Raw genomic sequence first — 24000 nt, 5'->3', positions numbered from 1 at the left:
GACCTTCACATGCTTATTGTAGAAAAACATACGGATGGTTTTGGTTACAGACGAATATCTAAACTTCTGAAAGTTCCAGTGAGCACTGTTGGGGCCATTATCCGGGAGTGGAAAGAACCTCATTTGACCATTAACCAGCCATGACCAGGTGCTCCTCGCAAGATTTCTGACAGAGGAGTCCATAGAATACTTAGAAGAGTTGTCGAAGAACCAAGGACCACTCGCAGATATCTTCAGAAAGACCTGGAAGAAGCAGGTACAGTTGTTTTAAAGAAAACTATTAGTAATGCACTCAACCACCATGGCCTCTATGCATGCACACCACGCAAGACACCACTGCTCAAGAAAAGGCATGTGGAAGCTCGCTTAAAATTTGCTGCACAACATCTGGACAAGCCAATGACCTACTGGAAGAATATAATCTGGTCAGATGAGACCAAAATGGAACTCTTTGGCTGGCATAGCACACACCATGGTTGGAGGACAAATGGCACTGCACTTCACCCTAGAAACACCATACCAACAGTGAAGTTTGGAGGTGGGAGCATTATGGTGTGGGCAGACTTCATATGATTGAAGGAAGGATGAATAGAGAAATGTGAATCTGCTGCCATCCACCAGGATGCTGAAGATGAAACGAGGGTGGACATTTCAGCAAGACAATGATCCCAAACACACAGCCAAGGAAACTCTCAGTTGGTTTCAGAGAAAGAAAAATAGAATTGCCCAGTCAATCACCCGACTTGAATCCAACTGAAAACCTCTGGAAAGAACTGAAGATCAGAGATCAGAGAAGATGCCCCGGGAACCTTCAAGATTTGAAGTTTGTGTGGGCAAAAATCACAGCTATTTGTGCGACTAGTTTCTTCATACAGGTTCAGCAAGTGTGTTCAATACTTTTTCACTGTCATTTCACTTTATTACACACAACTTAATTTATGGACTTATTTGTTTTGATTTCTTTGTATGTGTGGATTACTTGGGTTGTTACTGACATCTGGTGAAAATTTCATTTCGTGTGTGTGTGTGTGTGTGTGTGTGTGTGTGTGTGTATGTATATATATATATATATATACACTTTATTATTATTTAACCTTCGGAACCGCCTTAAACAATCAGAACCACCTTAAACCTTCAGAACCACCTTAAGCTTTCGGAACCGCCTTAAACCATCAGAACCGCCTTAAACCATCAGAACTGCCTTAAATCTTCAGAACCGCCTTCAACAACAATGATAGCAGTAATATCACATCCGTACAGGGATAGTAGTACCAGCTGGTAGAACATATTAAATATATGTATTTATTAACACGCTGGTATTGATCGGTACTCGGTACCGGCCGGTAACCACGTTCAGGTATTGGAATCATATCAGGAAGAAGAAACGTATCAGAACACCTCTAGTTGTGATGTTTAATCTTGGTTTCATCAGGTTGTGATTTGAAATAAAACCATTGTGTTTCCTCTGGTGTTTTCCCAGCATGCAGCAGAATCTGTTGAGCTGAGACCAATCAGTTTAAAGCGCTGCCGTCACGCAGGATCAAGCTATTTCTCTAACAGTCAGTCTGGTTTCTGCAGGAAGAAAGTCCCAGAATGTGCCGACGGCCACGAGTCCGTCCGGCCAGCCAGAGAGGGATTACCGTCTCCTGGCGGCCGTTTGAAGTGACACCCAGAGGATTATGGGTAATTACAAAGTGCCAGTCATGATGGTGTTCCTGTCAGCCACGGCACGAACATTTATTATCAACAAGATGGAAAAGAAGACAAAGAGATGGAAAGGAAAAGAGAGAGAGAGAGAGTGTGTCAGAGAGAGAGAGAGATAGAGAAAGAAAGAGAGAGAGAGTCAAACAGAGAGAGAGAGAGAGAAAGAGAGAGAGAGAGAGGGAGAGAGAGAGGGACAGAGAGAGAGAGAGAGACAGAGGGACAGAAAGACAGAGAGAGAGAGAGAGACAGAGAGAGGGAGAGATACAGAGAGAGAGAGACAGAGAGAGAGAGAGAGAGAGAGAGAGAGAGAGAGGGAGAGAGAGAGAGGGAGGGAGAGATACAGAGAGAGAGAGACAGAGAGACAGAGAGAGAGAGAGAGAGAGAGAGAGAGAGAGAGAGAGAGAGAGAGAGAGAGAGAGAGAGAGAGAGAGAGAGAGAGAGAGAGAGAGAGGGAGAGAGAGAGAGGGAGGGAGAGATACAGAGAGAGAGAGACAGAGAGACAGAGAGAGACAGAGAGAGACAGACAGAGAGAGGGAGAGAGAGAGCAGGAGAGAGAGAGAGAGAGAGAGAGACAGAGAGAGAGAGGGAGAGAGAGGGAGAGAGAGGGAGAGAAGGCCGGTGATCTCAAGCTTTATTAACAAACCAGCAGAGAGTCAGCTTCACCGTCTGACCTGATTCACATCAGTTGAGCGCTGCTCGATTATTGGTCAATATTAAAATCAGGTGTATTCATCAGGATTCCTTATAGACTTTTGGAAAGATGTTGCATCTATTGAAATTAAAAAACAGAAGCAGTGAAAACCCCTTACAATCAATCCATCATCAACAGGTCAACAGGCATCAGATGGAAGGCTGCCATTCAACCCCTTATCCGATCTCTGTTAATAGGGCTATGTGCAATTTTTAAATGTGGATGTCTGTATGAGTGTGTTTTTAGTATTAATATAATATGGAACACAGGAACACACCACATGAGAAACATTTCCTCCGTACCAACGGACTTCAGCAAAACTCAGATTTTATGATTCTAGAGATAATCTAAAACATATTACATTTCATTTAGCTGACGCTTTCATCCAAAATGTGTGTGGTTCTATAGGAACCTTAAATCTGTCCCTACATTAGTGTGTGGTTCTATAGGAACCTTAAATCTGTCCTTACGTTAGTGTGTGTTGTTCTATAGGAACCTTAAATCTGTCCCTATGTTAGTGTGTGGGGGGGATTCTTCCTAAAGTCAATCAGCATTTCTTTAGTTTTTTCCGCGTTAATGTTCATAAAAGACGATTTGCACCACTCTGTAAAATCAGTTAAGGTAGTGCCATACTCAGGGTCGTTGTGCGTCAGCAGCGACACTATTACCGAGTCGTCAGTGACCTTAATGATATGACGCCTGGTGTGCTGGCTTTTGCATGCATTTGTATATAAAATAAATAAGATCGCGGAGAGGACACAGCCCTGGGGGGAACCAGTGGAGGAAAACATCGGATAAGATGCTATTCACTCTCACGCGTTGAGACCTGTCAGTTAAAAAGTTCATCAGCCAACAGATAAGACTAGGATCGATATTAAAAGTATTCTTTAAAATCCCTGCTAAAATATGTGGTTGAATGCAATTAAAGGCTGAAGAAAAATCAATGAAAAGCAGCCGCACAAACAGGAATTTTCCTTTCTTTAACACCTCTGAAGAGTGTCAGGATCTTATTTCTGTTAACCTGGACATTGCTCTGCCCAGGGGCAATGTTATTAAAAGACTGACAACTCCTCACTAAAGTCATAAGTATTAAAACAATTATAGAAAGTGTTCAGTTCATTTGAGAGGGCACGGTCTGACATGCCATTGAGGGAAATCGGACACTTCTTAGACTGCATCCCCATCACGGCTTTCACACCCTCCCATGCAGGATGTGAGTTGCCTGTGCTCAGCATGTTCTCAACTTTGTCCTTATAGTTAAATTTTGCAAGCTTAAGTTCCTTTTTAGCTTGTTTTTGAAATACTTTATATTGAGTCATGTTACCTCGGTTGAAGCTAATATTTAGTTGATTAATTATGCTTTTAACAGATTTGGAGACCCAAGGTTTATTATTTGGATATATGGAAATAAGTTTTCTAGGAATGACTAACTCCTCACAGAAGGTGATGTATGCGGAGACAGTCTCTGTAAGCTCATCAATATCCTTACATTCATTTTTAAATAGATCCCAATCAGTACAGCAGTAGCATTCCTGTAGACACTGGATTGAGTCCTCTGACCAAACCGGAACCAACTCTCGTTCCGGCTTGTTTCTCTTCAGTACCGGTTTGTAGGACGGAACCAAATAAACAGAGTTGTGATCGGACATGCCAAGTGGAGCTCTGCTGTAGGATTTATAAGCACCTTTGACGGATCCATAACAGAGGTCCAGCCTTTTGGTCCGTCGTGTTGCACAGGTGACATATTGATAAAAATTACACAGGGACCTCCCTGGCTTACAGTTATTAAAATCGCCCATGACGAAGTTTGGTGCTTCAGGTGAAATCCCCTGAAGCCGCTGCACACACTTCACCATAGCCCGGGTCGCTAGGTCGGCATTAGCCTTCGGGTGAATATAAACAAGAGTTACAAATATCTGTGGGAATTCCCTGGGCAGATAGAAGGGGCGTAGAGATAGAGACAAAAGTTCTATATCAGGAGTACACAGTTTTTCTCTGACAATCACCGTATTGCACCATTTCTTGTTTACATAAAGACATAAACCTCCACCAAGTGATTTTCCCGTCACTGTGGAGTCCCTGTCAAGACGGACAGGTTCGCCAAAACAATCCAACTCAAAATCAGAGAGTGGATCCTGATCTTTGAGCCACGTCTCTGTCAAGGCGAGGAGACAGGCGGATCTGTATTCTGAAAGGAACTTTACTTTTGCCTGAAGCTCGTCCACTTTATTACGAAGGGACTGGACGTTGGCAAGGATAATTGAAGGAAGAGGTATCCGACGATGGCCTTGTTGCTTCAATCTTTGCCGTACGCCGCCGCGTCTCCCCCTTTTCCTCACTCCTGTCCTGGATGACCAACTCTGGTTCTCTGCGGGGACTGCCGACTGGATGATCTCTGGTGGAAGAGCCGCCTGGGAGTCCACAATTCCCGCATTGGAGTTACGCAGGAACAGGAGAAACTTGCGGGTATATTGGGGGGACTCCTTTTGTTCGCAGAGTACGCCCAAAAGTTTGCATAACAGCGTAAAAAGGATAAAACATCCCATCAAACTAAGGTGAGTCATTGTTATGACCGTCACACGCAGTTACACGTTGTTCTATAGGAACCTTAAATCTGTCCTTACGTTAGTGTGTGTTGTTCTATAGGAACCTTAAATCTGTCCTTACGTTAGTGTGTGTTGTTCTATAGGAACCTTAAATCTGTCCTTACGTTAGTGTGTTGTTCTATAGGAACCTTAAATCTGTCCTTACGTTAGTGTGTGTTGTTCTATAGGAACCTTAAATCTGTCCCTACGTTAGTGTGTTGTTCTATAGGAACCTTAAATCTGTCCTTATGTTAGTGTGTGGTTCTATAGGAACCTTAAATCTGTCCTTATGTTAGTGTGTGTGGTTCTATAGGAACCTTAAATCTGTCCTTATGTTAGTGTGTGGTTCTATAGGAACCTTAAATCTGTCCTTATGTTAGTGTGTGTGGTTCTATAGGAACCTTAAATCTGTCCCTACGTTAGTGTGTGTGGTTCTATAGGAACCTTAAATCTGTCCTTATGTTAGTGTGTGGTTCTATAGGAACCTTAAATCTGTCCCTACGTTAGTGTGTGTGGTTCTATAGGAACCTTAAATCTGTCCTTATGTTAGTGTGTGGTTCTATAGGAACCTTAAATCTGTCCCTACGTTAGTGTGTGTGGTTCTATAGGAACCTTAAATCTGTCCTTATGTTAGTGTGTGGTTCTATAGGAACCTTAAATCTGTCCTTATGTTAGTGTGTGGTTCTATAGGAACCTTAAATCTGTCCTTACGTTAGTGTGTGTGGTTCTATAGGAACCTTAAATCTGTCCTTACGTTAGTGTGTGGTTCTATAGGAACCTTAAATCTGTCCTTACGTTAGTGTGTGGTTCTATAGGAACCTTAAATCTGTCCTTACGTTAGTGTGTGTGGTTCTATAGGAACCTTAAATCTGTCCTTACGTTAGTGTGTGGTTCTATAGGAACCTTAAATCTGTCCTTACGTTAGTGTGTGTGGTTCTATAGGAACCTTAAATCTGTCCCTACGTTAGTGTGTGGTTCTATAGGAACCTTAAATCTGTCCTTACGTTAGTGTGTGGTTCTATAGGAACCTTAAATCTGTTCTTACGTTAGTGTGTGGTTCTATAGGAACCTTAAATCTGTTCTTACGTTAGTGTGTGGTTCTATAGGAACCTTAAATCTGTTCTTACGTTAGTGTGTGGTTCTATAGGAACCTTAAATCTGTCCCTACGTTAGTGTGTGTGGTTCTATAGGAACCTTAAAACTGTCCTTACGTTAGTGTGTGTGGTTCTATAGGAACCTTAAATCTGTTCTTACGTTAGTGTGTGGTTCTATAGGAACCTTAAATCTGTTCTTACGTTAGTGTGTGTGGTTCTATAGGAACCTTAAATCTGTCCTTACGTTAGTGTGTGTGGTTCTATAGGAACCTTAAATCTGTTCTTACGTTAGTGTGTGGTTCTATAGGAACCTTAAATCTGTTCTTAGGTTAGTGTGTGTGGTTCTATAGGAACCTTAAATCTGTTCTTAGGTTAGTGTGTGTGGTTCTATAGGAACCTTAAATCTGTTCTTACGTTAGTGTGTGGTTCTATAGGAACCTTAAATCTGTTCTTAGGTTAGTGTGTGTGGTTCTATAGGAACCTTAAATCTGTCCTTACGTTAGTGTGTGGTTCTATAGGAACCTTAAATCTGTCCCTACGTTAGTGTGTGTGGTTCTATAGGAACCTTAAATCTGTCCTTACGTTAGTGTGTGTGGTTCTATAGGAACCTTAAATCTGTCCTTACGTTAGTGTGTGGTTCTATAGGAACCTTAAATCTGTCCCTACGTTAGTGTGTGTGGTTCTATAGGAACCTTAAATCTGTCCTACGTTAGTGTGTGTGGTTCTATAGGAACCTTAAATCTGTCCTTACGTTAGTGTGTGTGGTTCTATAGGAACCTTAAATCTGTCCTTACGTTAGTGTGTGGTTCTATAGGAACCTTAAATCTGTCCCAACGTTAGTGTGTGGTTCTATAGGAACCTTAAATCTGTCCTTATGTTAGTGTGTGGTTCTATAGGAACCTTAAATATGTCCTTACGTTAGTGTGTTGTTCTATAGGAACCTTAAATCTGTCCTTACATTAGTGTGTGTTGTTCTTTAGGAACCTTAAATCTGTCCTTACATTAGTGTGTGTTGTTCTATAGGAACCTTAAATCTGTCCTTATGTTAGTGTGTGGTTCTATAGGAACCTTAAATATGTCCTTACGTTAGTGTGTTGTTCTATAGGAACCTTAAATCTGTCCTTACATTAGTGTGTGTTGTTCTTTAGGAACCTTAAATCTGTCCTTACATTAGTGTGTGTTGTTCTATAGGAACCTTAAATCTGTCCTTACATTATTGTGTGTACATCTGTTAAGATTTGAAAGATCTTTTAGTGTGGGCCAGGCGTAAATGCTTCATGGTCTGAACCCACACTGATTGGTGGATTTTGGGGGGCGGGGCTTACCTTTGTGTGCCAGGCAGCGGATGCTCTGTTTGCTCTGGACGTCCCAGAGTCGAACTGTCTCATCGTGAGAGCCAGAGAGAAGCAACGTCCCGTCCATCGACACCGACAGACAAGTCACCAAGTTCCTGTTAGACACAAACTCACGTCAGATCCTAAATCTACCTCCTGGGTAACACTTTATAATAACCATCATTAATAGATGGTAAATTGATAGTTAATTAATCTTTAGTTAATTGTCATTTCACTGTTAGCAAACAGTCATTTGACTGTTAAACAATTAAATTATAATTAATAATGTTTACTAATTATTAGTAGTGCTGTAAATTAACACTTTGTTACACACATTATATCCCTCATATACTATATTAGGTATCGGGTAATGATTCAAAAATGTTTGTAAATCTTTAAGAAACCAATTTTAAAACTTCTATAAACATTACATAGATGGACCAGATATTCCCAACACTTTGATAAGGGTTACTAGTTAGTGTGCAAACTGTCTATAAACAGTGTCTGTATGGTTATTATAAAGTTGCAACAGATGACTATAATACCTTGTTAAATAGTTAAGAAATACTTTGTAAACCATCTATAAACATTATTTAGATAGTTAATACTTTGTCAGTGGTCACTAGTTGGTTTGTAAACTGTCTATAAACAGTGTCTGGATGGTTACTATAAAGTTGCAACATATAAAAAAATTATCTATATACATACACACACACACATATACACATATATATATATATATATATATATATATATAAGGGTGCATCAAATTTGAATGGGAAATTTTAATTTCAAAATATCAATTTGGCTGGCATTGCATTTTGTTCCAATTAACATAAAAATGACTTTTGCAAAGTTTTGAGGAATTCCATTGAGATTTAGGGGGGCCACCTAACACATGAACTTTGGCGAAATTTCGAAAAATGTGCAATTCCAAAAGGTTGACCTGGAAATATTGAGTACAGTGAACTTTTATACAGTAACATGTTCTATAGGGTTATCAAAGTAAAAGTTGTTTGTTTGCCCTTTGGGCAACTTGGGCATTTCTCAGAATTCAACTTTCATGATTCTCCATTCATTTGTCCTATAGACAAAATGAATGACCCGATGGTGCACTGCAGCGGCCCTACAGAGTGGCGAACTCCAGAGGCTACCGCGATGCTAACCATGGGAATGCCTACAGCGAGGCGAACTCCCGAGGCTACCGCGGTGCCAGCTGCGGGGAGGCGTTCTCGGGGTCGACCGCTGTGAATGATTCACAGACTGCTGAATCCAACTTTACAGGCTCTATTCATCCCAAGCGACAACTCAACTCCCGTGGGTGGTCAGGTAACTGTTGGCCAACTAAAAACAATCCCAGAGTTTTAAATGGCTGTTCAAATATAACTCCATCAAGTGTCCTTAGCGACAGTAGCATAACTCAACCTAGTAATCAGCTACGAAAAGCCACAGGACTAAATCCAGCAATTAAGAAACTACGAAGATTGAACTTCTTTCAAACTGTTAACAGTGCTAAAATACTGTGGGATCCTGTTGCTAAACCTAAAGGTCTGCTTGGAGGGCACCTGAATATACACAGTATTGTCCCAAAAAGTGAACAAATTAAACATCTTCTTGCAGATTCTAACCTAGATTTCCTTTGTTTGTCGGAGACATGGCTTCATAAAAACTCCCCATCTTCAGCCCTGTCTATCCATGGCTATAATGCCTTTAGAAAAGATAGAGTAGGGGGACGAGGTGGAGGTTTGTTGTTTTATATTAAAGATCAAATATCATATAAAGAGATTCATTACTCTGCTGAGAATGCCATAGAATGTATTTGTTTAAACGTAACACTGTCACCGCAAATGTGTTTTATTCTCATTGGTGTATATAGACCACCCTCTGCAAAATCTGTTTTCTTTGAAAAATGAAATGCTATACTAAGAGAATGCAGCTCAGATAAGGAAGTAATTATAATGGGTGATTTTAACATAAACTGGGATGATAAGTCAGTTAAAAAGGCACTGGAAAAAATTACAAATAAATTTGATCTCAGACAGTAAGTGAAGGGTCCAACCAAGATAACCCCAAAATCCAGAATACAAATTGATTTAATTTTCAGCAATAAACCAGATAGAGTAATTCAATCATTCAACATGATCACAGGTTTATCAGATCATAACCTAATCCTCTTAGTTAGAAAACTCACAAAAAAGTGGGCCTATATGTCATCTAACGCAAAGTGCAGCCAATTTAGAATACCAAAGAGTGAATTATGTAATTATGAAAATGCAATTAAGAACATTAATTGGAATGAACTACTGTCTGGCTCAAATGTTGATGATGATACCCATGTGTTTTTATCCACAATTCAAAATATAACAGAACAATTTATCAAGAAAAGTAAAGTCAAAGGTGATGGCAAATGTACTCTGCCCTGGATAAATGGTGATATACGGAAACTAATGAAGAAGAGAGACCTTGCTCTGCGAACATCTCTTAAGACAAAATTATTGAATGACAGACATATCTTCACTTCACTTAGAAATAAGGTAACAAAGGACATCCGAGTGGCTAAAGCTAATTTCTTTGTAAGTCTGATAGGGGAAGCAAAGGGAAATCCCAAACAAATCTGGGACAATTTAAAAAAATTAACTGGAAAGCTGCCTAATGACATAACAAAACAGATAGAAATTAAGGACAACGGCTGCCTGGTAAAAGGAGCTGTAGAAACAGCAACTCTCCTTAACTCTTACTTTGTGAACTCTGTTAAGGAAATAGTAAACTGTAATTATCCTGCACCCCAAGACTTACCATCTATAGATGTCTCTCAACCGGTCTTTTCTCTAACAGATGTCTCTGAATCTGTAGTAAAAACAACTCTGAACTCTCTTAAAAATTCCAAATCAAAGGATGTTTTTGGACTGGATGCCATGTTTATAAAAAGTCATACAGATACCTTAATTAAGCCAATAACAAAGTTAATAAATGCTTCAATTACAGAAGGGAAATTTCCGAAAGATTGGAAGTCAGCCATAGTTGTCCCAGTCTATAAAATAGGGGACCAGGCATATTAGTATCTTACCAGCTGTCTCAAAAATTGCAGAGAAATTTGTTGCTGAACAAATGACCACTCATCTCAACACCAGCCCTTACACACTGCATTCTATGCAATTTGGTTTTAGAGTAAATCATTCCACTGAGACGGCAAATTGCTTCCTCCTGGAAAACATTACACTTAAAATAGATAAAGGAGGTGTTGTTGGGGCTATATTCCTGGATTTTAAAAAGGCATTTGATACTGTGAATCATCAAATACTTATTTCTAGACTAGCCAATTTTAATTTTTCATCTAACGTGTTGAATTGGATGAAGTCTTATCTTGCAGATAGGATTCAGTGTGTAAGAGTGGGTAATGAAACATCACCCTTTATGATCAATGAGATGGGTGTGCCCCAGGGTTCTATCTTAGGACCTCTGTTGTTTAGCTTATATGTAAATGACTTACCATCAATTTGTACAGGGTGTGAAGTTCAGATGTATGCAGATGATACTATAATATACGTCCATCCAAAAACTAAAAAAGAACTAATTCGTAAACTTAAATTAGCAATGGAAAATTTAACTACATGGCTTCAAGATTCTCACCTGCGTCTAAATGCTAAGAAAACTGTATGTTTTTTTCTAAGACACACTCTACTTCAGATTGTGACCAAAAAAATCTGTGTCTGGTGAGAATATTCAAGTTGTCTCTCATGTCAAATATCTTGGTATCATCCTTGACTCCAACTTGTCTTTCAAAAAACAAGTGAAAAAAGTAATCCGAATAACTAAATACAATATAGCCAATTTTAGATATATAAGAAGCTGCCTAACAACTTCAGCAGCAAAATTATATTTGGATTCAATGATCATCTATTATATTGTATGACAAGCTGGACGCAAGCAAAATATACAACCCTTAAGCCTGTTCTTTCTTTGTATAAGCAGGCCCTCAAAGTGTTAGACAGAAAACACAATACTTATCATTACTTTAAAATTCTTGACAAACATGGCATCCTTAGTTGGGAAAATCTAATTAAATACAATGACACCTCCCTAATGTTTAAAATCCTGAATGGCAAAGCTCCTCCACCACTCAATAATTTTATAAAACAAAAAAATTCTAACAATAGAACTACTGGGTCTGTTCTGAGAGGGGACTGTGTAACCCCTTACAGGTCCAGCTCCTTCAGTCAATCATGTTTTTCTGTTAGAGCCTCTAATAGGTGGAACACTTTACCAAATGAAATAAGAAACTGCACCACCTACCATCATCTCACACAAAGTCTTAAGGCCTGGCTCTTGCATAGTCAGAGTTGTGAACATTTTTAAATCAGTATTTTTTATATTATTGTTGTTATTACTGATAAACTGCTGCTAACATGTTTGATGTGTTGATATCTTGCCCGGTATCAAATTTAACTCGCCCTGCATTTTTTGGGGATGTATGAAAAATTAAACTGTATTTTAAATATCTTACCATCTTAACAATCAGTGTAATATTAACACATACCTAACGACTGATGTAGCCTAGAATCATCTTTTCATTACTGCTGTTACGGCTTTGCATGGTTGAGCGGTAATAGAAGATGGGTTAGGTCTATGTTACTATGCGTTCTGATGTTTGCATGGCTTCCTATACTGAAGGTGGATACTGTTTGATGTGTAGCTGTGCTGGGGTTTTGATGCTTCCTGTGGCACTGCATGGCAAGCTAAGAAAGCTTCTCTGTTGTTTTAGCTGTCTGTATGGTGTCTTGTTGACTCTTGTTTGTGTAGTTTAATCTGTATTAATGTCTCGTTGACTTCTGTCTGTGTAGTTTAACCTGCACTAACATCTGGCTGCTTCTTGCTGCTCTGGTCTATAATCATCTGGCCAAAGGACTATAGTTGAAAATTAGCCGGCTGGCTAACATTGGCACATTTACACAAATGTTGATTAATGTGTGTTGTCCTTTATAAATAAATAAATACAAAAGACCCGTCTTATACATGGCCGTCGAGGAGGACAGTAGTCTCACCTGACCGTCTTATACATGGCCGTCGAGGAGGACAGTAGTCTCACCTGACCGTCTTATACATGGCCGTCGAGGTGGACAGTAGTCTCACCTGACCCGTCTTAAACATGGCCGTCGAGGGGGACAGTAGTCTCACCTGACCGTCTTATACATGGCCGTCGAGGGGGACAGTAGTCTCACCTGACCGTCTTATACATGGCCGTCAAGGGGGACAGTAGTCTCACCTGACCCGTCTTATACATGGCCGTCGAGGGGGACAGTAGTCTCACCTGACCCGTCTTATACATGGCCGTCGAGGGGGACAGTAGTTTCACCTGACCGTCTTATACATGGCCGTCGAGGGGGACAGTAGTCTCACCTGACCCGTCTTATACATGGCCGTCGAGGGGGACAGTAGTCTCACCTGACCCGTCTTATACATGGCCGTCGAGGGGGACAGTAGTTTCACCTGACCGTCTTATACATGGCCGTCGAGGGGGACAGTAGTCTCACCTGACCCGTCTTATACATGGCCGTCGAGGGGGACAGTAGTCTCACCTGACCGTCTTATACATTGCCGTCAAGGGGGACAGTAGTCTCACCTGACCCGTCTTATACATGGCCGTCGAGGGGGACAGTAGTCTCACCTGACCCGTCTTATACATGGCCGTCGAGGGGGACAGTAGTTTCACCTGACCGTCTTATACATGGCCGTCGAGGGGGACAGTAGTCTCACCTGACCGTCTTATACATGGCCGTCGAGGGGGACAGTAGTTACACCACACACAGCCTGTACCACACGGAGAAAGCAGTCCAACTGGAACTGCTGCAGAGTGCAAACTCTGTCTCATTAACCGGTGATCACTGGACGTCAGTGAGGAATCAACATTATTTAGGAGTTATTAAACACTATATGGACTATGTATATCAGCATACGGTTTTAGGACTGGGTTGTTTGTATTATTTTTTTGACTGTTTTTGTCATTTGGGACATTGCCCACCCCCTTCTCTGTCCAGGAGAAAAACGTAAAGGTTAAATGTCCTGCTGTGGCATCCGGTTTTTGGACCATTTAGTTTGTACTGTAGAAGCAAAGTGTTAGTGTTACATCTCAGTTAGGTTAGGGACTTGGAGGAATTGTGCAATAATGACAGATTCACACATTTCTTTTGTTTACAGTAAATAAATAATAAACAATTACAAATCTTAAAGTCAAGTTCATAAAGTAACTTTCTTTGCATTCATTTGATTCCCAGTAAAGATCCACTGGTAAGAATGGCTTTCCATTGTTAATATGGACTTAAAAACAGTTCTGAAATGCAAAAAAACAGAATTTTAATCATGTGATAAAATATGCGATTTATCGTGATTAACTATAGAAATTTGGCGATTAATCGCGATTAAGAAAATTAATCGTTTCACAGCCCTAATCATTGCTTTTCAAAGCACTTACTAACCAATAACTATGAAAAACATCTGTTGCAACTTTATAATAACCATCCAGACACTGTTTATAGACGGTTTGCACACTAACTAGTAACCCTTATCAAAGTGTTGGGAATATCTGGTCCATCTATGTAATGTTTATAGATGTTTTAAAAATGGTTTCTTAAAGGTTTACAAACATTTCTGAATCATTACCCGATACCTAATATAGTATGAGGGATATAATGTCTATAACAATAAAGTGTTAATTTACAGCACTACTAATAATTAGTCAACATTATTAATTATAATTTGATTTGCTAACAGTGAAATGTGTTGGGACCATCAGAAAGTAAGAGTTAAACATTATGATCTTAAACAGTAAGGCTACGTGAAAAAAGCCACAGCCTGAAGGCTCTCTGACCTCTGAGAAACATGGGCCTTTCTTAAACAAAGAAAGCACATGGCTTCTCAGTCAAGAGGGTGAAGCCCCATTTTACAGCAGGAGACTAAAAGTCGCACCCAGGTGTTACTGCACAAAATGGCCAAAACACCAGGAGGTCCTGCATTCCCATTGGACCAGTGGACTCCAAACACAGCATGGGGCCTGAGACTATAAAACTGGCTTAGACACCAAAATCTTCGCTTTCCACCTCAACCCCAGGTTGTACCAGGTCAGCGCCCAAGCGCTCGTGCTAAAACTTCCATTTTTGAAACAAAGTGGGTTTAATTTCGGTGCTGGAAGCACCATGGACCTATGAAACCACGCGCCAGTGTTTTCATATCTGCAGGAGAAGGAAACAACGCTTTTCCTTCATCAAAGTCGACTCTAGCTCCCTTCCTTCTGCCCTTTTTGGAAGGAAAGCTTCCTCGGTTCTGCTCTTTCTGTGGAAATCAATGGACAGGAACAAACGGACTGAACACACAGTAAGAAGGCTTACGTCTGGGCAGAGGTAAATAGTGTGTTTTATTAATGAGTAATTTGCTACTGCTGCTATTTTGTGTTACCATTAATGTGATCTGATTAATACAGTGATATTGCTGCGCGTGTAATTTATTAATCTAGGATTGTGACCGCTGAGTCAAATCTATTCTGTGAATGTACTCTGATCACAGTGCATTGTTGATATGTTGTGTTGAATATGTAGCTAGCTTGGGTGACCTGTAAATGCTACATTGCCAGCTCCTTCCACGGAGTTTAGGTGCTGTACACCAGAGTGGTTATAATGAACGTCCCCTCAGTCAGTCTGACGAAATTCTCAGAGTCTGAGCCTAATTCCACTTTAGTCCAGACATGAGTTGACTGAGAGGGTTGGTCATTATCGGTAACCAAGATCCAAGTAAAAATATATCTCTTTCTCTAACCTTTCTCTCACACACACATATATACAGTGAGGAAAATAAGTATTTGAACACCCTGCTATTTTGCAAGTTCTCCCACTTAGAAATCATGGAGGGTCTGAAATTGTCATCGTAGGTACATGTCCACTGTGAGAGACCTAATCTAAAAAAAAAAATCCAGAAATCACAATGTATGATTTTTTAACTATTTATTTGTATGATACAGCTGCAAATAAGTATTTGAACACCTGTCTATCAGCTAGAATTCTGACCCTCAAAGACCTGTTAGTCTGCCTTTAAAATGTCCACCTCCACTCCATTTATTATCCTAAATTAGATGCACCTGTTTGAAGTCGTTAGCTGCATAAAGACACCTGTCCACCCCATACAATCAGTAAGAATCCAACTACTAACATGGCCAAGACCAAAGAGCTGTCCAAAGACACTAGAGACAAAATTGTACACCTCCACAAGGCTGGAAAGGGCTACGGGGAAATTGCCAAGCAGCTTGGTGAAAAAAGTCAATCATTAGAAAATGGAAGAAGCTAAACATGACTGTCAATCTCCCTCGGACTGAGGCTCCATGCAAGATCTCACCTCGTGGGGTCTCAATGATCCTAAGAAAGGTGAGAAATCAGCCCAGAACTACACGGGAGGAGCTGGTCAATGACCTGAAAAGAGCTGGGACCACCGTTTCCAAGGTTACTGTTGGTAATACACTAAGACGTCATGGTTTGAAATCATGCATGGCACGGAAGGTTCCCCTGCTTAAACCAGCACATGTCAAGGCCCGTCTTAAGTTCGCCAATGACCATTTGGATGATCCAGAGGAGTCATGGGAGAAAGTTGAGATGAGACCAAAATAGAACTTTTTGGTCATAATTCCACTAACCGTGTTTGGAGGAAGAAGAATGATGAGTACCATCCCAAGAACACCATCCCTACTGTGAAGCATGGGGGTGGTAGCATCATGCTTTGGGGGTGTTTTTCTGCACATGGGACAGGGCGACTGCACTGTATTAAGGAGAGGATGACCGGGGCCATGTATTGCGAGATTTTGGGCAACAACCTCCTTCCCTCAGTTAGAGCATTGAAGATGGGTCGAGGCTGGGTCTTCCAACATGACAATGACCCGAAGCACACAGCCAGGATAACCAAGGAGTGGCTCTGGAAGAAGCATATCAAGGTTCTGGCGTGGCCTAGCCAGTCTCCAGACCTAAACCCAATAGAGAATCTTTGGAGGGAGCTCAAACTCCGTGTTTCTCAGCGACAGCCCAGAAACCTGACTGATCTAGAGAAGATCTGTGTGGAGGAGTGGGCCAAAATCCCTCCTGCAGTGTGTGCAAACCTGGTGAAAAACTACAGGAAACGTTTGACCTCTGTAATTGCAAACAAAGGCTACTGTACCAAATATTAACATTGATTTTCTCAGGTGTTCAAATACTTATTTGCAGCTGTATCATACAAATAAATAGTTAAAAAATCATACATTGTGATTTCTGGATTTTTTTTTTTTAGATTATGTCTCTCACAGTGGACATGCACCTACGATAACAATTTCAGACCCCTCTAGTGGGAGAACTTGCAAAATAGCAGGGTGTTCAAATACTTATTTTCCTCACTGTATATATGAACACATAGCTAGTTACACACACGCGCTAAGGTGAACAGCTGGCCAACAGCTAGTCACGTAGCTAGCTACAGAACGCACACTGCTTAACAACTGCGCTCCTCAGGGTGTCCCTTTGTGTCAACCACACGGTAGCCTGAATGAGCTAACGGCTAATCTTGGGCCTAGCCTATCAATATCGCCCACTTGGGGTGAAACAGTTTTGGGCAGCTCACAGGAGTAGCCATTTTTGTAGTCTTTGGCTAGACTACACCTCGTCACCCCCCCTACTCTTTCACACTCACTCTCTCTCACACCCATACACACATACACACACACACACACACACACACACACACACAGAGAGAGAGAGGGTCTCCCCACATGCTGGTTTGTTTTTGCTTTGTTTTGTTGTACTTAAAAGAAACGTATATTGGTTTTAATTGATCAAAGGATTATTGATTGGCCATTGATAATTTTGAAGTTAATAAATTCTACTATACTTTAATCAGCAGTTGTTTGTGATTATTTGTATACTTACTGTATTAATTGCTGGTTGAACACAGGTCAGTGCTCGGATTTCACCCTTCCACTGACAATGAGACTATTCCACAGTTCAATATTGGCCCCTGAAGTTTCAGGGTGGTGCCCCGTTTTGATTGTTTGTTGATTTGAAAGTTATTAATAACCATATTCATAACTTTATTAATATTGATAAACATCTTTGATAATATGCCAATAATTGAATCTGTACACCTACGAGTATCCAACATTAATGGCGCCCCGTGTGAGGCTGTTAGATACCAGCGTTATTACAATGATTATACATAGTATTTCATAATTTTTAAACTTAATTTCTTTTGAAAAAGAAATAAAAAATAAAAAATTATTTTTAAATATCTGCTTTTTGCAACATTTAGGCATAATTATCCATAAGTTTTAATTTTAAATACTTTTGAAAAAATCAATTTTTTTGGAATTTTTATTTTTGAAAATTAATTTTTCTGCAACCTGCCAAGCATACATTCAGTTGTGGTTTGTGAATTTTTCAGTGTGTACATTGGTTAGATTATTTGTTGTCTAGACAACAACATTCTCGCGTTCTACTTGATCTTGAAATCCTCGACTAACACTCTGATTTTTGACAGTGACAGCTATTACTCACCTGAGGTGTGTGACCTCTGACATCCTGACAGGATTAGGTTGTAGTAATTAGCTTAATTAGCAGTCAACACTTAAAACTAAAGGAACTACAGGTTGAGCCTTTCACCTGTACTACTTGTATCAACTTTTTCACAGTTAGTTCCCTTTGTCACCACAAAAGGAATTTAGCCCTGGTAGCAATCTGTTTACTAAAGAGGTAAAATGAGTTGCTTTGATTACCAGAGGCTGGGAATGAGAACTTCCAATGAGCCAACCGACACAGTCCTGCAGAATGTGGTCGCTTGTCTCATCCTAGACTCCGTAGAGGATAGGAATAACCTTGAAGGTTATGAAGCTACCTGCGATGAGATACTCCAGGAACTGTTAGCTTACATTGCACAGCCGTCTTGGATGCTAAAAGCTTCCATACAAGGCTTGCTTGGTCAATTGGTGCTCATCTATCAGAGCAGAGCCCATCGGCAACGCGCTGTCCTCCAAGCACAGCTCGCACAGCTGCAGAACAGCTATGAAGCTGAGCAGCGCAAAATGGCGTGGCTTAGACAGAGAGTCCAAGCCAGGCGTGATGAGATCTCTCGGTTAGAGGAGAGCCGTGACGATCTGTCAGCACAGCTCCGGCGTGCTGAGCAAAGAACAGCGTCCTATTCTCCCCCTCACAGGAGAGACCATTCCCTTTCGCCTCCTCCTTGGTCTCCTCACAGTCAGAGACACCTGTCTTCTTCGCCACCTCAGCGAGAAACCCACTCTTCCTCTTCCCAGAGAAGAGAACGTTCATCATCTTCTTCAGGTTCTCCTCCTCGGAGACACCAGTCTTGTTCTTCTCCACCACCTCGGTGGAGAAAACCCTTTTCCTCACCTTCCCAGAAGAGAGACTCTTCTTCTTCATCTCCTCCCCCTCGGAGGACAGAGTACCACTCCCCTGCCAAAAGAGGGAGGGATCTCTTGCAACATCAGAGAAACACAGGTAGAATCAGAGTTCCGTCCACTGACAAACGGTACGAGCCACAAAGCTCGCCATCCCGCTTTGATAGACTCCATCCCCACTGCCAAAGGGGAGGAGCCGTCCTCACCTGAGTGACTATGATTCTTCTGATGTTTCGAATGGCCCCCGCTGGCTCCGAAAACATGATCTGAGCACTCGCCAGATCGAGCCTTGGCTGCATGATCCTCTCCGACTCCAAAAGAGTGTCCGGTTTGACCCGACGGAACGGGTAAGTATGCTGACACCTTCGCGCGTCCAAGAATCACGTGATTCTGCCTTTGACCATGACCCTCCTACCACATCCAAAGGTCCAGCCGACCTGGATGAACCTACTTGGCTCCCCTCGGAACCTCCAGTCACTTTGGTCTACTCAGAGACCAGGGCTAGCAGCCTAGTGAACTCCAGTAGAGAGGTGTCAGAGCTGGTCATAATTGAGAGTTATCAAGAGCCGCTATCGGCCCGTTTGCTGGAAACAGGTGCTCCACTCTTCAAGGAGACACCCCAGCTAATTTCTGATTGCAAAATCCTGCTTCCTGAAGAAACCAGATCTTCTTCACTCATTAAAGAGGAAGAAACCTTCCAAACCCTGTGCAGTTACAGTGGATCGAAACTTTCATCCACCGCGATGGATACTTTGTGTAGCTTAAAGCCACACTCTGCCTGGACTCCGCCCCCACGAAAGGGGGAGGGAGCTCCTGATGACTCGGACAACACATGTCCATCCCCAAAACAAGGTCTGTATCCAGCAGAACCAGACCAGGGAGGGGACCTCGAGGAGCCCAGAGTGCTCCCTGAAACCACGACGCCCAGCACCTCACAAACCCCTCCCCTGACGTCCTGGGGAGACCCTGCCCACAAGGGCAAAGCCCACGGTACAGATACCACAGCAGGAGCAAAAGGGGGTGTCGGCACTCTAGCCTTGCTGGACTGCGTCTCCAGGAAAAGTCAGACACATTCTAACATTTCAGCAGAAGTCGTTAAAACAATGCTCCCCCACAGTACACCAGTACTAGCTGTAGCATTCAGTGGTAGCATTCCCAGCTACCTACCAGATAAATCGCCCATCACAAAACCTGTTTTGGTCGATATCACACCCCAGAGGATGACTCTTGTGCATCCTATTCACATCTGTGTAAGTGACACAGATGGCTTGGACACCGGTCACAACCACCGGAGACCGGGCCAACTCACTGACTGCCACCATGGACAGTCAGGCTCAGGTCGACATCCTGAAGCCACTTGATCCTGCAGGCAGTCTGCCAGCCCCAGACGGACAAGTCACCATCATTCATGAGCAAATGGCCATGATTCTTCCAGAGCCTGATCCTGGCTCTGACTCTTCCTTGCCGCCGGCGAGCACACAGCTGCCGCAGTCTGGCAGCCTTGATTTTTCCAACCCTCACAGGCCTTTCCTTTGCTCGCTGAACAACAGCGATGCACCGCGCCACCCCTGTATGGTTGAAGGTGCACCCTTTTATGGCACCACACCCACAGATGTGCCCATATCACTTTGGCCAAAGAACCCTGCCGTCAGGCCAGACTTGCACCATTTCTTGCGCCCACCTGATCAGCCTCCAGCTTTTGCACAGCAAAACCACTGTCTTCCCTCAGAGTCCCAGCAGTCTCTCCTCAAGGTGGCTGGAGCAGGCGCCTTCTCTGTACTCCAGGGAAAGGGGGTCATACACGTATGTCCCCACCTCCAGGTAAACTTGATCGGCCCAGTTACCAGAACTGGGCGAGGTAACCAGTACCTCCTCACTGTCACGTGCACTCTCACTGTGTGGGTTGAATGCTTCTCATTACCCAACTGCACAACCATGATAGCCGCGGTTCTGCTTCTGAACCCCACGTTCAGCCAGACCGACTCAACATGCGGTCCTCACGCCCAGGAAAAGGGGGAGGGAGGCTTCCCCCACAAGAGGATAGAAACCTACCTACCTCAAAGCTTAGCGCCCAAGCGCTCGTGCTAAAACTTCCATTTTTGAAACAAAGTGGATTTAATTTCGGTGCTGGAAGCACCGTGGATCCTATGAAACCACGCGCCAGTGTTTTCATATCTGCAGGAGAAGGAAACAACGTTTTTCTTCTCAAGTCGACTCTAGCTCCCTTCCTTCTGCCCTTTTTGGAAGGAAAGCTTCCTCTGTCATCTGCTGACGAGCAGACATGGACCGGTTCTGTTCTGTGGAAATCCATGGACAGGAACAAACGGACTGAACACACAGTAAGAAGGCTTACGTCTGGGCAGAGGTAAATAGTGTGTTTTATTGAGTAATTTGCTACTGCTGCTATTTTGTGTTACCATTAATGTGATCTGATTAATACAGTGCTATTGCTGCGCGTGTAATTTATTAATCTAGGATTGTGACCGCTGAGTCAAATCTATTCTGTGAATGTACTCTGATCACGGTGCATTGTTAATATGTTGTGTTGAATATGTAGCTAGCTTGGGTGACCTGTAAATGCTACATTGCCAGCTCCTTCCACTGAGTTTAGGTGCTGTACACCGGAGTGGTTATAATGAACGTCCCCTCAGTCAGTCTGACGAAATTCTCAGAGTCTGAGCCTAATTCCACTTTAGTCCAGACATGAGTTGACTGAGAGGGTTGGTCATTATCGGTAACCACGATCCAAGTAAAAATATATCTCTTTCTCTAACCTCTCTCTCACACACACATATATGAACACATAGCTAGTTACACACACGTGCTAAGGTGAACAGCTGGCCAACAGCTAGTCACGTAGCTAGCACACATAGACAGTATATAACAGTGGAACAACAGATCCCGTTGCTCTGGACGGAGACCAGTGAAGGATATTAGAAGCACTTTTCCGGTGAGCGCCGAGCGTTACTGCGCAGACTCCAACTGAGAGAGACGACGTAAATGTGACGTGAGCAACCTGTCTGAACGTTGGAAGTCTTCTGGTAGCTGTGCCGAGAGAAATCTCAATCATTCCCAATCTAGCAGAGACGGAGAGCGTAGGTATGTGTAAGGAGATAACATAGACACAGGCTAATTATTGATCACTACAATGATAGTTATTAGTAATTAAACTTAAACAGCTAATGGAAGTCCAAACTGCCTGAGAGCTTCTCCTGTACTATACGGTAATTCCTCTACTACGCGACAGTAAGTCGCGTGGTTATGACCCAATCGTTAGCCTATTTTTATAAAAACGTCTGCTACGGAGCCATAACGTGAGCTACAAGGTAATGGAGCCTTTTATACATTGTCATGTTTCTTTAGAAATAAACAATGGACAAATAGAGTCTTTAAACGCTTCAGATGTAAAGTTATTCTCTGTCAAAGTGGCGTCAAAATGAATGGCAGTCAATGGGATGCTAACGGGGGGTGAGTGCTTATTAGCATCAAAATGGCGCCATAGGATCTACGGGTTGTGAGGAGACGCTTACCCCCTTGAACGCACACTGCTTAACAACTGCGCTCCTCAGGGTGTCCCTTTGTGTCAACCACACGGTAGCCTGAATGAGCTAACGGCTAATCTTGGGCCTAGCCTATCAATATCGCCCTCTTGGGGTGAAACAGTTTTGGGCAGCTCACAAGAGTAGCCATTTTTGTAGTCTTTGGCTAGACTACACCTCGTCACCCCCCCTACTCTTTCACACTCACTCTCTCTCACACCCATACACACACACACACACACACACACACACACACACACACACACACACACACAGAGAGAGAGGGTCTCCCCACATGCTGTTTTGTTTTTGCTTTGTTTTGTTGTACTTAAAAGAAACGTATATTGGTTTTAATTGATCAAAGGATTATTGATTGGCCATTGATCATTTTGAAGTTAATAAATTCTACTATACTTTAATTAGCAGTTGTTTGTGATTATTTGTATAATTATTGTATTAATTGCTGGTTGGACACAGGTCAGTGCTCGGATTTCACCCTTCCACTGACAACGAGACTATTCCACAGTTCAATATTGGCCCCTGAAGTTTCAGGGTGGTGCCCCGTTTTGATTGTTTGTTGATTTGATAAAGTTATTAATAACCATATTCATAACTTTATTAATATTGATAAACATCTTTGATAATATGCCAATAATTGAATCTGTATACCTACGAGTATCCAACAAATGACAATTAACTAAAGATTAATTAACTATTAATTTACCATCTATTAATGATGGTTATTATAAAGTGTTACCGTTAAACTTTATTTAAACAGAATGCAGTAACAATCTTACCTGAAGTTAAACTTTATTTAAACAGAAAGCAGTAACAGTCTTACCTGTGTCCCTTGAAGATCTGGTTCCCGTCGTTGTCGGACTGGAAGGATTTATCCCGACTGAGGCTCTGCAGACCAGACACACACACTTCAAACACCCAATCTTTATCGACACACACTCTTCAAACACCCAATCTTTATCAACACACACTCTTCAAACACCCAATCTTTATCGACACACACACTTCAAACACCCAATCTTTATCGACACACACTCTTCAAACACACAATCTTTATCGACACACACTCTTCAAACACCCAATCTTTATCGACACACACACTTCAAACACACAATCTTTATCGACACACACTCTTCAAACACACAATCTTTATCGACACAAACACGTGTGTGTCTCTATGACTACGTGAGCGTCTCTATGACTACGTGTGTGTCTCTATGACTAAGTGAGAGTCTCTATGACTACGTGTCTCTATGACTACATGAGCGTCTCTATGACTACGTGAGAGTCTCTATGACTACGTGTGTGTCTCTATGACTACGTGTATGTCTCTATGACTACGTGTATGTGTCTCTATGACTACGTGTATGTGTCTCTATGACTACGTGTATGTGTCTCTATGACTACGTGTATGTGTCTCTATGACTACATGAGTGTCTCTATGACTACGTGTATGTCTCTATGACTACGTGTGTGTCTCTATGACTACGTGTATGTGTCTCTATGACTACATGAGTGTCTCTATGACTACGTGTATGTCTCTATGACTACGTGTATGTGTCTCTATGACTACATGAGTGTCTCTATGACTACGTGTATGTGTCTCTGACTACATGAGT

General features: G+C 42.0%; 1 protein-coding gene across 2 annotated transcripts in view; it reads right to left on the bottom strand.

The window, feature by feature from the left end:
* Nucleotides 1-24000, bottom strand: part of wdr18 (WD repeat domain 18) — a 46809-nt gene that overhangs the window by 8029 nt on the left and 14780 nt on the right. For both annotated transcript variants that reach the window (XM_036007067.1, XM_036007068.1), the window contains exons 6-7: nt 23205-23269; nt 7400-7524 (exon numbers count right to left, since the gene is read on the bottom strand). In XM_036007067.1, coding sequence (XP_035862960.1) covers nt 7400-7524; nt 23205-23269 — 190 coding nt within the window. The remainder of the gene's footprint in view (nt 1-7399; nt 7525-23204; nt 23270-24000) is intronic.

The sequence above is a fragment of the Sander lucioperca genome, chromosome 11, assembly GCF_008315115.2.
Source record: "Sander lucioperca isolate FBNREF2018 chromosome 11, SLUC_FBN_1.2, whole genome shotgun sequence".
Classification (NCBI taxonomy): Eukaryota; Metazoa; Chordata; class Actinopteri; order Perciformes; family Percidae; genus Sander; species Sander lucioperca.
This window is presented reverse-complemented; position numbering and strand designations above follow the sequence as displayed.